This window comes from the organism of the source record quoted next, unplaced genomic scaffold (genome assembly GCF_019419815.1).
Source record: "Pyrus x bretschneideri cultivar Hongxiangsu unplaced genomic scaffold, Pyrus_bretschneideri_v1 Contig110, whole genome shotgun sequence".
NCBI classification, from domain to species: domain Eukaryota; kingdom Viridiplantae; phylum Streptophyta; class Magnoliopsida; order Rosales; family Rosaceae; genus Pyrus; species Pyrus x bretschneideri.
In genome coordinates this window covers 176298-191185 of record NW_025999403.1, presented here as the reverse complement: position 1 = coordinate 191185, position 14888 = coordinate 176298, and the positions used below count along the sequence as shown (strand labels likewise).

The 14888-nt window shown below is 40.3% G+C and overlaps 1 protein-coding gene across 1 annotated transcript; it reads right to left on the bottom strand.

The window, feature by feature from the left end:
- Window positions 1–545: 545 nt before the first annotated feature.
- Window positions 546–1393, bottom strand: LOC125473958 (uncharacterized protein DDB_G0282077-like). Its single transcript, XM_048577359.1, has one exon. It carries the CDS (start codon window positions 1128–1130, stop codon window positions 786–788), a length of 345 nt encoding a protein of 114 aa, XP_048433316.1. The 5' UTR covers window positions 1131–1393; the 3' UTR covers window positions 546–785.
- Between the last annotated feature and the right edge of the window lie 13495 nt (window positions 1394–14888).

The following is a 14888-nucleotide window of genomic DNA, read 5'->3' as shown; positions in this document are numbered from 1 at the left end:
CACCGAACCGAAATTTTGGTTCGGTTTCGGTTTTAAGAAAAAACTGAACCGTTAAGAACCGAACCCAGCCCTAGTCCAAATAACAATATATAATGGCATATTGCCTTTAATTTAACATATTCTACGTTTAAACTAAATTTGTAAATAAAAAATGTCACAAATAGATAATAAGTTTGTTGATCAACATTTATATAATAATCCAATCATCAACAACCACATTATTTAGTTTACAAAATTTGGTTTAAAAATTGGATAATGCAAGAGAGACTAAATTTGTAAACAAAATTTGCAAACCAAATGATGTGTTACCAATAAGAAATGAGCACATTTATCAACGCTTAAGTCAACTTCTATGTCATTTAATTTGCTAAATTTTGTCTATACATTTAATCTCCTAACATTACTCTTAAAAATTTAATGTGCATATCCTTACCCTGCTTGTAATAATTGATGGTAAAGTAGTTTAAACCATGCAAACGTGACGAGAACTGAAGAAGATAGAGATAGTTCCGAATTGAGGTCATGCCAAATGGAAGCCATATACGTAAATAAAAGGCACCTAATTTGAAACTAAGATTAATTTACTACCAGGCAATTCTTTTATTGACAAGCACTCAAAGAGAGTACATATCATATTACAGAGAAACATTGAACAGTGACCAACCATCTATTTAAGTTTAATTCTTCCATAGCCAATTATTTATTCATATTTTTTACACATAATTTTGTTCAATAACCAAAACTAATAGCAAGGTGACAATTTCCTGCATGCATGGGAGGACGTCTTAGCCTTGTCCTCGGTTTCCTGACCCAGACCCAGCCCTAGAGCCAGCATAAGACCCAGCAGATGAACCTGCTTCAGACCCTGCTCCGCCCGACCCGCTGGATCTTGAAGAAGACGATGAACTTGAGCTTGAGCTTGAGCTAGAGCTAGACCCACCCCCAGACCCCGAACCCGCTCCAGCACCGGAGCCTGCTCCACTCCCACCCAGCCCGACACCAACTCCAATCCCACCGAGGTCTATCCCCAGGTCTTTTCTTACCACGCGGCTTTCGGACATAACAAAGGCACTTGAAACAAGCAAAGCAATTAGGGCAAAAGACATGAAACTAAAACTGAACTTACCCATTGTCAATGTACTACGTACTTCAAGTAGCTCAACTAGCCAAAGGATAAAAAATAGCTGTGAACGATTTAAGGAAACAAACTTAAGAAAGAGCGAGAATGTTTGGGTTGTTATGAATATGATCGAGAGGGACACACGATGAGCTATTTATATAGGAATTTTTGGGACCGGCGTGTGAATGGGATGATGTAAAGAATTGAATGATCATGCATGCTACCTAGGCGTTTGTTGTGTTTGCGAATTGTGATTGAACAAAGTTGGTGGATCGAAAGGTGGATGAGCTTGAGTGGATGTTGTTCAGTTTTGTTGTAACACGAGTTGATGTAGGTTGCGTTATTAGCTTGCCGACTTACTCAAGTCACACAGACGCACTTACCATAGTGCGGGGTGGCCTACTATTGGTAGTGGAGTACGACTGGCTCCCACGTAACGTACCTAAAAATTTATACTAACAGAAGTTTGTGATTCATGAATTGCCACGATCAAAATGCGCATGCAATACTCTCCTAATGAACAAATTAATACTCAACATTATCAGAAATTTGTGATTCATGAGTTGCCACGATCAAAAATGCGCATGCAATACTCTCCTAATGAACAAATTAATACTCAACATTATCAGAAATTTGTGATTCATGAATTGCCACGATCAAAATGTATACATTTGAATGGCTAAAGAATTTTAGATTTGAGTGCTTTTTTGTTCAATTGATCTTCAAATGAATATTAAAAAGTTGACCACCCAGCTTCTAACATGGTGAATAAGAGACTCTTGAGTTGTGAAGAAGAGAGACAAGAGCTTAAGGTGTGCTTGTTTGCTTCACTAGGTTTCACTGGATCAGACTGGATTAAAAATTAGTATAGTCCCATGTTTGTTACCCAAAGGAACTAGCTTTAATAGGATTGGACTTCACTCGCCTCAACTAAGGGGCTCGCTAGACAGTCTTAGCGGGACCCCCCTCCCCTGAAAATCAAAAGACTACTAAGACCGTTCAATCTCGCGTCCACTACAAAATAAGTAGTCATTACCGATGAAGGTTTTTCGAGGGCCCCATAAAACCATAGTAAAAAGCACAATTTTGCAACCATATATAAAATATGGGTTGTCGGTAACATGGCACGAAACAAAATTTTATTACCTATGCACATATTATCCTTGAAAAAACTCTCAAGTTTCGTCAGAAATGCACTTTTGTTTGGCAGGAAGACTTGGCGCTAGTTGTATTAATGACAAATAACTCTTATCGGCAATAGAATGATTATTTTCAAGAGTTTAGTCATGTTGACGAAATTAATTTACTATTTTCAAGGGGAAAAAAAGTCCTCTAGGTAATGCTTTTATATTTTGGAGGGAAAAAGGTCCTCTTGGTAATTCTTTTATATTTTCGAGGGTGATTAGTTGTTATTGTAAATAATCATATTTTTTTCGACAAAATTTTTTCTTTGCCAGAATAAATTTTTAAGGATATATGGTTTTGCTGGGATTAAATACCATTGGTCACATGTGTCGTTGGAATATTCTCAAGACAAGTTTGATACTTAATTTAATATTCTACAATAAATGGATCATATAACTTAGAATACATATGGATAAGATTGGACCTAAAAAATAAAAATAAAACCGTTGAGCAAAAAGTTGTATAACTTAATATAGTATTCTATGATAAAGAAACAATTTGCATGCCTTTGTTAACTCATAACATTTGTCATAGACATTGAACAAATTATACTCACATCACTTCCACAACTAAATTTTCAGACAAAAAAACACAATCACAATGAGAGCTTATCCCACAATTTCATCATCTTCGTCACCATTTTGGTTGGGTTGAATACCCCCATGTGCCTCTTCTTCTTCGTATGGCTCATCATCATCATCATCATCATCATCATCATCATTAGGCATCTCATAAACATTTCTAGGCTTTGCTTCCACCACATAACTCCAAGCCTTATTTTTAATCATTCTCACATAAAAAGCTTGGGTTGCTTGCAAGGTCGGATGCATGAAGGGGAAAGGGGTCAGTTGATCCTTCGAACTTCAGTGGATCTCCATGGATGACTTGGATGTTGCCCATTTGAAGGTTGGAGTTGTCTTGATACATGACCTCCAATTGCTTGATAAAATGTCTCAAAGAGGAGTTTCCCTCCTTGTTATCTTTTCTAAAAACGACGTCATTTTGGAACAGGTGACTTCATTAAAAAAAGAAAGACAAGCAACAACTTAAAAAATAGTAGACCCGCATGCTGTGGCAAACCTAAATGTTTCAGTCTCGGGTTTTGATGAAGAAAAGCTAATTCATTTTGCTCAATTTTATCCAAATGAATTTTCTACTTGTCAACTCTTGGCCCTTCAAGATCATCTTGGGCATTATATTCTTGATATGCGATCGAGTAGTGAATTTTCTTAGTTGAAAGAAATTTGTAGTCTTGCAAAAAAAAAAAAAAAAATTATTGCAGATGGGGAGGAATATATAGTATATAATCATGTGTAGTTGCTAATTACATTGACTTTGGTTTTACTGGCTGCTGTTGCTTCAGTGGATAGAGCCTTTTCTGCTATGAATTGTGAAAAGTTCATTGCGTAATTGAATGAAAGATCAATGGTTGAGTGATATCATGATTATTATATTGAGAACAATGTTTTTCTTCCATTGATAATGAAGCTATAATGCCACTTTTCACAATATGAAAACGCATCGTAAACAATTGTAACTTTTATTGTTATTTGTTCTATAAATTATGATTAATGAAACTATGGTTTAATTTTTAAGGTTATTATACGTTAAGAAATGTTTGTGAACTTTTACATATGACCCTCTGAATAATTTTTCCTAGATCTGCCATTGATTGCTTGGTTTGCTAGCACAAATGGCTCTTTAGTATTCAACTTGCGAGTTGTATTAATATTAATTATTTTGTAACGATCTATCTTATAACTCGTTCCTTTTCACACTATGTCATACCACTTACAGTTGAACAATACAACCATATTGCCTTCTGTGTAACGAAGCTCAACCACGTCTTTTAATACTGCATACCAAGGCACACTATCAATTTGATTCTCCCCCTCAACCATAACTCCACAATTTTGCGTTATTTTATTCTCGTCACGTTGCAATGTATGAAACCTAAACCCACTCATATTGTAACCAGGATAATATTTTACTCGCCTTTCCAGACCATAAGCCAACGAAAGCATTTGCTTACCAACTTTGTTATCATAGTATAGTTGTTTGATCTGCATATATAGAAAGGAAAATATTTTAGAAAGAAATATATCTAATAGTCAATAGTTTTCACAATAAATATTATACATACCCTTTCTTGAAATCAATCTTAAAATCGAAGCCTATGTGACTCCTCCACATTTCTAACACCAGAATGCATTAGAATATTCTTATGTTCTCTGCATATATAACAATCAATTAGTGTATAACAATCAATTAGTGAAATTAATATATTAAAATATTGTGTTCCTAAAAAAAGTAGTAAAAGATTGAATGAGGAAAGTTCATATGGAGTGAGAGATTTCTTACTGAATAAAAGGTAGACATTCATCACAATTTTGTAGGACGTAATACTTGGCAGCCTCGAGGAGTTCGATAACCATCTTTTCAAGTATACCTTTCTCAAAAGATTTACCGGGTGTTGAAAAAATAGGTAATCAATATGTATTAGATGACAAGTGACCTCCATCACCATTTCTATCCCTATGATTAAACTTAGTTTCAACTCAATGCAAATAATGAGAGCAAAATATTATGCATTCATCTCCCAAGTAGCCTTCCGCAATAGATCCTTCTGGACGAGCCTTATTATGAACATAACTTTTTAGTTTATGCAAATACCTAACCATATGGTAAATATTGAAATTGGAGAATATATAAATTTTGATATCAAATAAAATTTGAAAATGGACATTATCTTTTCACAAGATACGTCCACCTTTATTGCATTGGAACCACCGTTTTTGCCTCCCATGCTAAATGGCAAGTTAGATGAATGATGACATCACAGAAGGCACGAGGGAATATTTTTTCCTTCTTGCACAGTATAATAGCAATGTGATTCTTAAGAGCATTCAAATCTTCTTCTCTTAACACTTTAGCATACAATTCCTTGAGACTAAGAAAGCTCAATCAGGGGCTCACACATGTCTTTAGGCAATAACTGTTGAGCTATAAAGGGAAGTAATCTCTCTAAGAAAATGTGTCAATTATGGTCTTCATACCAGAAACACTATGCTCTCTAGCAGCCACACATTGAGATAAATTTTCAAAGTATCCATTTGGAACTTGTAATTCAAATAACCATTTATGTAAAGCTCTATTATCATCATTTGACAATGTATAGCCATCTGGGTCAAAGTCGAGCTTACCATCCTCTCCTACTTTAGGAAGATATCTTTCCCTTATACCCATTTCGTGAAGATCAAGACGAGCATTTAAAGAATCATTTGTCTTACCATCAATGCTCATCATTGTGCCAATCACACTCTCAAATACATTTTTCTCGATGTGCATAACATCTAAGTTGTGACGCACGGAAAGTGTTTCCCAATAAGGTAATTGAAATCTTTGCCATAAGCATTTCAACAACACTAATAGCAGCCCAATAATCTAACCTCAGAAATACGTGATAGCTTCATTAAAATACCCAATGAGATACGTACTATTGCTTAGTTTCATGATTTAAAGGTTGTTGGTTGTTTTATGAACTTTGTCATATGTTAAAGAAACTAATTCTCTAATAATTATGTCTTATTTAGCTTTGTGTTTTCTTTATAAAATTGCAGCCACGACAACAAGAGGAATGAGTCAAAATAGAGCACCACACACTACTACTTATTCACCTACACCCTCTTCAGACCAACATGATGTTACTTAACCATCACATGATAGTGAAATACAAGAGACACAATAAACATCTAGTGAGAATCAACCTTCAAGTGTGGAAGGTACCTTATTTGTATCGGTTTTAAATGGACATTTTATTAATTGATTATTTATTAAACATATACACACATTATTATTTTATTGATTAGGTCCTACCAAAATGAAAGGTAAATAGAAGGCTAAGGGTAGAGATGGGAATGGCACTCCAATTGTAATACATGATAGGAGGTAATCAACATAAGTCATTGAAACCATGATTGTCAAAGTTAACTATTTAGATATGTTTATTGTTTTAAGCTAATTTTATTTTTACAGGATTGTACCCCAAATACTAACTATAGGGGTGCTCTTTAATCAAGTTATTAATGGGCCTTGGATTACATATAAAGATTATCCAAAAAAGAAAATGGATGAATTGTATGGTCATTTTAAGGGAACTAGATGCACATACACGTGTTCTTGAAGAAGAGGTGAAGGCTGCTTTCGAACTACATATTAAGATAAGATATGCCCATTGGGTGAGCACATTAAGGAATTCGTTTTTTTCATAAGTACAAGACTATTGGGGAGAGTTACATTAACTGCCCATCAAACGTATCTAAAGATGTTTGGTGTAAAATGTATGAAAGTTGAGAGAAGCCTTAATGGAAGGTAAAAGTTTCATTTAAGTAATATCATCTTATGATGGTTAATGTATTGTTTTCTTTAAATGTAGATGCTTAATGTGAGATGGTTAGGTTTTAGCTTTGCTTTCTTTTTCATGTGGATACAAAGTGTGCAAAATGAGTGTAGTAGGGAGCAGTCCACAATTGTGGACATCATCGGTTCTGTTCAAAAGGCAAAGTACAGAAAAGATGAGGTAAAAATACTGTGTTTATGTTTTGTTTCCATACCGTCATTCTTGCATATTTAAAATTTATTTGACCAATTTTATTTTTTTAATCTTAATAGCTTGTTGTAGTGGAATTGAACCTAGCCCGATTGATTGTTTCAAAAAGTTCCATGTGAGTAAGCGTAAGAATGATAGTGAAGAAACTTGGGCAAGTGAAAAGAGTTCTCCACAAATGCCCCCACATCTACTGTGCTGCTTGCATGGAAAGGGCAGTAGGTGTTGAAATCCCAAGCTACTTGCGTTTGTAGAGTTGTTACCCAATTTGAACTTGATATTCTTCCTTGATTTGAAGATAGACTTCTTCTAGGAAAAGGAAAATAATTGCCCCCAACACCTATTTAATTCTCCCTTAAGCAGGGGATTAAATAAATTTGGAGAAGAATCATTATTCCAACAAGAAAGAGAAGCCAGAGGATATTTTTTTCTGTCTTCTCCCCTAGCATTCTTCTTTTCTTACCTTTGTGAAGAGTCGTTTCTTGTTGTTGTTCTTCTTTTTCGTGCCGCACCAAGGTAAGAAAATTTTGAATTTTTTCTTCTTCTTGAATATTTGGGAGCCTTGGGGCTTGAAAAATTGGCTTGGTGGGTGCTAAGGATGCATGAATGGCGTGGCAGGGAGGCCACGGGCTACAAGTGGTGCGACAAGGGTGTTGGCTAGCATGGGGAGACCGGCTTAGGCTGGGTCTCCATGGCTCATGTGCTGGTGCTTGGGCAGTGGGAAGAGAAGGAGAGAGATCGGCGTGGGCCAACCTTTCTGTGAGCGGGACCTGGGCCGTGAGGCCTGGGTTTTCTTCTTGGGGCACCTTGCGCATGGAGGAGAGGAGAGGAATAAGGTGTAGGCCTCCCTTCCTGTTGGGCCACATCCGTGCGGTTTTTCTTGGGCATATATATATATATATACACGCATTCATCTTTTTTTTTTTTTTTTTTTTTTTTTCGACCTACCTTCTAAATATATATTTTTTCTTCATACTTTTTGTAGAGACTCTGAGATTTCTTCCTTCGATCACAAAAGTGACGAATATCCTCCATCTTTGTATTGTCAAGGTGGTTCGTCCAGCAAGGTGGGTTACTTTAAGGCTGGCATGTCAAGATTAATTCCGACAAACTATTTCGAGATTTTCTTGAGGCGTACAAGCATGCGATTCTGTCAAGGGTTTGCGTCAAGTGGGTGAAGGATGATAGCAGCCATGAACTATATGGAGGAGGTACCTATGCCAGGAAGAGAGCTATCAAATTCCATCCATATTACTTTTTGTTGGGATTTACTTTTCCCATGCCGCGTCTTTTCTAGGAGGTGATTTGCTCCATGAAATGTGCGCCTGCTCAGTGCTCCCCAAATGCAGTTCATGCGCTGGTAGGATTCTCAAACTTGAACAAGTTCTTGAGATTGGCTTGACCATAAATGAGGTTTGGTACTTCTTTGAGATCGGCCACAAGGAGGGTGTGGGGCAGCTGAGATCTTGCCATAGGTTGTTTGATGCATCTAGCAAAGGTGACCATGAGTGGACAAGAGATACCTTAGAGGTGAGTGGAGAGTGGGAGTCTGACTTTTCTCCTCAGTTGCGTGTCCCAACTACCTTTATCTGTGGTAAGTGAACTTCTTCATTCCTGTCCTGCTTGAAATTTCGTTGAGCTGCTCCTTCTCTTTAATTTTTTAATCGTATTTCTTACTTTGTGTAGATTCGGAGTTTGGCTCAACTCTAAGGACTTCAAAGGATATGAAGAAAGTGCACGTTGCCTTGGGCATTCCAGTTGAGTATCGTGAGTGGTGCTGGCTGCTCAGCCCTTTTCGCTGGGACAAAGGTGGCCTGCCCCTGCGGGAAGAGATAAAGCGGATAAAGGACGATGTGTTGGCTCTCCCGATCGCTGCTATAGAGCTTGCTACCAATGGTGGTGGAAAGAAGAGGTCTTCCTCACCTGCTTCTGAGCCTTTGGTTGAGAAAAAGCCAAGAACTTCTTCTGCTGCTCGTGGAAGTTCGTCTACTGCTGAGAAGCTTGTTATTGATCTAACTTCCCTCAAGGGGGTGAAGATGACCATTGAGCCTAAGCCTGTGAAACCTGTTGCTCCGAAGGTGACTGTATCCATTGATGAAAGACTTGCCCATCAGAAAAGTTCGGTGGTGCCTCCGGTGTCTAGGTTTGTATCGAAGCATCAATTGGGAGCTAAGTTTGGCTCTGCTTCTGAGAGGCTCACTGCTATGAAGAGCAAGTGACTGACTCATCTACTGAGAATGGGAAATCTGTTCACACGAGCAGTTAAGAGAGATCCACTAAGTCTGAGGCTGGAGAGCTTCTCGAAGTTTATGCCCTGCTGAAAGCTGACCTACTTGAGGACGTTGATACATGCGCCAAGTTTGTTGATAGTGTTGGGAAAGTTGTCGTCCGTTCAGACTCTTTTGTGAAATGTTCTACCTACTTGAGGAGGTCCTCCCTAATTGCTACAATGCATAAGACTTTGATCTTGGCAGCTGAGTCTATGCGCGTTGATCAGGATGTTGTCAAGTGTGCTAAGGTGGTCGAAGTGGCGTTGGTGGCTCAGCTTCTCTCAGCTGCTGAAAAGATCAAGAAACTCGAATCTGTACTCACAATTTTGAAGGGGTCTAATGTCTCTGCCTCCACTTCTTTGTAGTTAGAGATCGCTCGTGAGGAGACCATTTATTTGAATGCTAGGCTTAGTGCGACTCGGGCAATGTTGGAAACTACAGAGAAGGAAATCAGTCATGTTTCTTCGGTGGTCAGGGACCTTGAGCGTGTCAATTCGGAGCTACGATCTGCTTATTTTTCCAAGGACGAGAAGCTTATCTTCCTGCATGATGAAGTGTCTCATCTCAAAGAGATTGTTAGTAAGCTTGAGTCCAAGGAAGTGGATCTGCAAGGTGCGTTGTCTGCTAGTGTGAACCTAAAAAATGAGCTGGATAAGCTGCAAGGTGCTCATATTGGGCTTGTTGAGAAGATTGCGTGGCTAAAGAATGAGAAAGTTGGTCACGAAGTGGCGCTTGCTTCTTGTCAAGCCGATTTCTACAAACTTGGCTATATAAACCATCTTCAGGGCAAGCCGTCAGATTATGAGTTTTCCGAGAAGGACTTTGAGATTTTCTTTATTTCTCCAGTTGATCTGCTTGATTTCACATTTGAGGCTGCCTTTGGTGAAGCAGCTGAAGGTCAAGCAATCCAAGCAGAGGCGGCTGAGGATGAGCTGATAGAAGCTTTAGCTACTAGGAATGGCACGGCTGCCAAAGGCATGGTAGTCGAGGAACCAGTGGTTGCACAGGCTACCAAGGAGTAGTCTTTTTGCTTAGACTTAAGAGTTTTCTTATTTTCCTTTTTGTTATGTTTTGCTTGGACTTTGTTGGCCTTCGAGCTGGTTTATCAATTTGTTAGAAATTTAATAAACAACTTTCCTTATTTTTGCTTCATCCTCCTATTTCGCCATGTCTTTTGCAAAAATTTACCGTAGGATGGGCGGCTGGGTGAACTTACTTCAATGAAGTAGTTCATCCCACGTCGTCACTTAGGTTTTAGTTTTAACTTCAGGGCTTCGGGAGCCTTGCCTACTTAAGGCATCTTGCAAAACTTTATCATAGAACGGGTAGTCGAATGGGCTACTCCAATGAAACAATTGACTCGTGCAGTCACTTTAGGCTTCAGTTTTGGCTTTGGGGCTTCTAAAGCTTTACCTGCAAAAGGAAGAAATGCGGGATTTCCAACTTATAGAGCCGACGGTCGAACTCGGTGTCACCATAGGAGGTAGGCCAGTTCGAGTAGCTACTATAGTTATGAATCTCGGTTTTAGGTAGCTTCATGAGCTTTAGCCCTCCCAGGGCATGTTGCAAGATTTTTGAGTTAGAGAGCCATCAGTCGGACTCGTGCTTCTTGTAAGAAACATAGGAGGTCCGTGTAGTTGCTATAGTCGTGACACTTGACTTTAGTGGCTTCTTGAGCTTCTAGCCTTCCTGGGGCATGTTGCGAGATTTTTGAGTTATAGAGTCGTTGGCCGGATTTGTGCCTCTCGTAGGAAGCAAAGGAGGTCCGCGTAGCTGCTATAGTTGTGGCACTCGACTTTGTGGCTTCGTGAGCTTTGGCCCTCCTAGGGCATGTTGTGAGATTTTTTACTTATAGAGCCATCGGCTAGACTCATGCCTTCGTAAGAAGCGGAGAAGGTATGTGTAGCTGCTATAGTCATGACATTCGACTTTGTGAATTCTTGAGCCTTGGCCCTCATGGGGCATGTTGCGAGATTTTTGACTTAGAGAGCCGTCGGCCGGACTCGTGCTTCTCTTTGGAAGCAGAAGATATCTGCGTAACTACTATGGTCATGACACTCAACTTTGTGGCTTCTTGAGCCTTGGCCTTCCCGGGGCACGATGCGAGATTTTTAACTTATAAAGCTATCGGCTGGACTCCAGCTTGCAGGGCAACGGGTGTTTTCTGCTTATTGCAAGAAATGGTCAATTTGTTTATGCATTTGGCCCAGGCTTGCGAATAGTTCCTTCAATCTTCATGGAAAAATAAAGGCTCTTATTGACTTTGCTCATAAGCAATAATGTCATAACAATTGATAATCCTAGGCATATGAGGTCTCTGTCCGTCGAACTGCTTGAGTTTTCAAACTTTTTTGTCTTGAACAGGGTCCAAGGAATGGTAGGAGGTCACACGTAGTACCTTCTTAAGTTGTAGGCATTCCACTGCTTGTCGATTTCTTTGTCATTCATAGTGGTGAGGGTGTAGCACTCGGCTGATTTTGTACGGACCTTCCCAGATGGGAGCCATCTTTTTGGAGCCTTCCCGTCGGGCGATGATGAAGGCTTTTCTGAAGACTAAGTGCTGGAACTGCCGAATTTTTGCCCTTTTGTTGTGGCTGAAGAGGAGATGTTGCTAATAGGCCACAATGCGGGTGATAACCTTCTCGCGCTCCTCCTCTACCAGGTCTAAGTTGGTGGCCATCTCCTTTTTGTTCTGCTCAAGGTTCAGTAGTATAGTGTTGATGCTTGGCACTACGACGTTGGGAGGAATGATTGCCTCAGAACCATATGCCAAGGAGAATGGAGTTTCGTCGGTTGTTTGCCTTTTGGTGGTGCGATATACCCATAGATCACTGGGAAGCTCATCTAGCCACTTGCCCTTCTTGTTTGAAAGGGTCTTCTTAAGGCAATCAAGGATGGTTTTGTTAGATGCCTCGGCCAACCTGTTACCCTGTGGATATTAGGGTCTTAACATGTGTTACTTGATGCCATACTTTTTGAAAACTTCACCAAGTCTTTGCCCATGAATTGTGGACCATTGTGGGTGACGATAGAGTGTGGGATGCCGAAGCGGTAGATGATGTTCTTCCATATGAAGCGCTCTATGTTCGTCTAGGTAGTTGTGGTCATGGGTTCGACTTTGACCTATTTTGTGAAGTAGTTGGTAGCTACAATCATCATGCCTCTACCCCCAGTAGCAGTAGCATTGGTCCTACCAAGTTGGTCGCCCATTGCATGAATGGTCATAGGCTTGTCTGCGGGTGGAGTTGGTTAGCAGGTAGTGCAGGCACGAGCTTGAAACGCTAGCAGCTGTCGTACGTTTGTGCATACTCCTTAACGTCTTAATGCATGGTTGGCCAATAATAGCCAGCGTTGAGAGCTTTTTGCGCCAAGGAACAGCGTCTAAAGTGGTTTCCACAAGCGCCTTCGTGGATTGAGCTAAGAATCTTCAGGTTGTTAGGAGGCGATAAGCAACGAAGATGTGGTCCTAAAAAAGATCTTCGAACGAGCATGCCATTCTAGATGTAGTAGCGTGCTGCCTTCATTTGGAGCTTCCTAGATTGCAATCTATCTGTAAGGAGTGTTCCATTGATTATGTAGTCGATGATGGGATCTTGCCAACTCGGGGCTGTGTGTGCCACCTCGATTGCTGGTTCCTCATCTATGTTTGACTTTTCAGAGTACTCGACTGGGATGGAGCGCCTGAGCTGATGGTTTAGCGTAGAGCCTAGGCTTGCTAGTGCATCTACATGGACATTTTCTGCTTGTGAAACCTAAGTGAATGTGTATGTCTGGAACGTCGCTAGTTGCTCTCGTACCTTTTCGAGGTATTGGGCCATCCTTGGATACTTTGCTGTGTACCCCCCTTGAGGTTTGGTTGGTGATCAGTTGGGAATCGGAATATATTGCAAGCTTCTTCACCACTAGGTCTTTTGCCAATCAAAGACCTACTAGTAAGGCTTTATACTCCGCTTCATTGTTTGATGATTTAAAGCTCAGAGTGATCGCCTCATCGAGCATCGAATCGTCTAAGGTAGTAAAAACTAGACCTGCTCCTGATCCTTGATGGTTGGATGATCCATCAACTAGCAAATGCCAAAAAATCTCTATCTGGTGGGGCAGGTATGGCTATGGCATGCTCGGCTACCTCTGGGGTACTTTCGGGCTATGTTGTTACATCTTTCAAGCTTTGGGTGAATTCTGCTATGAAGTCTGCTAATAATTGGGCTTTTATCGCTATGCAGGGTTGGTATGCTAGGCCGTATCGACCAAGTTCCAACACCCACTTTATGACTCGTTAAGAAGTGTCTAGGATGTGTAAGACTGATCGTAGTGGGTACTAGGTCATGACGATGACTGGATGCCCTTGAAAGTAGGGTCTGAGCTTCCGAGCTGCAACAACTAGTGTCAAATTAGTTTTTCAATCTTTAGGTATCTGGTTTCTGTATCGATGAGAGCTTTGGATATGTAGAATATAGGCAATTGGGCCTCTAGCTCTTCTTGTATGAGGGCAGAGCTCACTACTACTTCTAATACCGCCAGATAGATGTATAGGTTCTCTGCTGCTTCCAGTTTGGATAGTAGTGGAGGTGATGTCAAGTATTGCTTCAGGTCCTGAAACGCTTTCTCGCACTCATCGTCCTATTTATCCTTCTGCGCCTTTTTGATTGCCTTGTAGAAAGGCTTGCATCGGTTGGTAGATTGCGAAAGGAAGTGATTGAGTGCGGGCATTCATTTGGTCAGACCTTGGATCTCTTTCAGAGTTTGGGTGATTTCATGTCCAGGATCACTTTGATCTTCCTTGGATGAGCCTTGATTTCTCGTTGGGTTACAAAGTACCCTAAGAATCGGCCTGAGAAGACGCCAAATGTGCACTTGGCTAGGTTGAGCTTTATGTTGTATTCTAGGATAATAGCAAAAGTTTCTGCCAAGTTGCAAATGTGGTCTAACTGCTACTTGCCCTTTACCATGATGTCGTCGACTTAGACTTCCATGGTGGCTCCGATTTGCTTCTTGAACATTGTGTTTACGAGTCGCTGGTAGGTTGCTTCTGCCTTCTTAAGGCCAAAAGGCATGACCTTATAGCATTATGTGCCTTGCTCGATCACAAATGCAGTATTTTCTTTATTAGGCTTGTGCATGGCAATCTGGTTATAGCCTGAGTATGCGTCCAAGAAGTTGAGCAGCTAGTTCCCGATGTTGAGTCAACGAGCAAGTTGATTTGCGGAACTAAATACTTGTCTTTAGGGCATGCCTTATTGAGGTCGGTGTAATCCATGCATATTCTTCATTTGCCCTTTTCTTTTTTCATTACTAGCACAATGTTAGCTAGCCATGCTGAGTGTGCCACTTCCTCAATAAATCTAGCCTTTAGTAACTTGTTGATCTCTGCTTCAATAATCGCTACTCACTCGGGTGTGAAATATCACCTTTTTTGGATCGCAGGTTTGGCAACGTGATAGACATGTAGCTTGTGACAAGCTATCGTTGGATCAATGTCCGGCATGTCAGAGGGTGACCATGCGAAGACATCGCGATTTTCCCTAAGGAAAGCCATAAGCTGTTCCTTCTCTGCTGAGCTCAGACATGAGCTGATTCTAGCCGTCTTTTCCAGATGGTGGCGGTCAAGAATGATGTCCTTGGCGTCTTCTTCGATTTTCCATCCTGATTCATCTTACAGGGCATTACCGACCTTAACGCCATCTTCTTGACCTGTCTGCTGTAATTG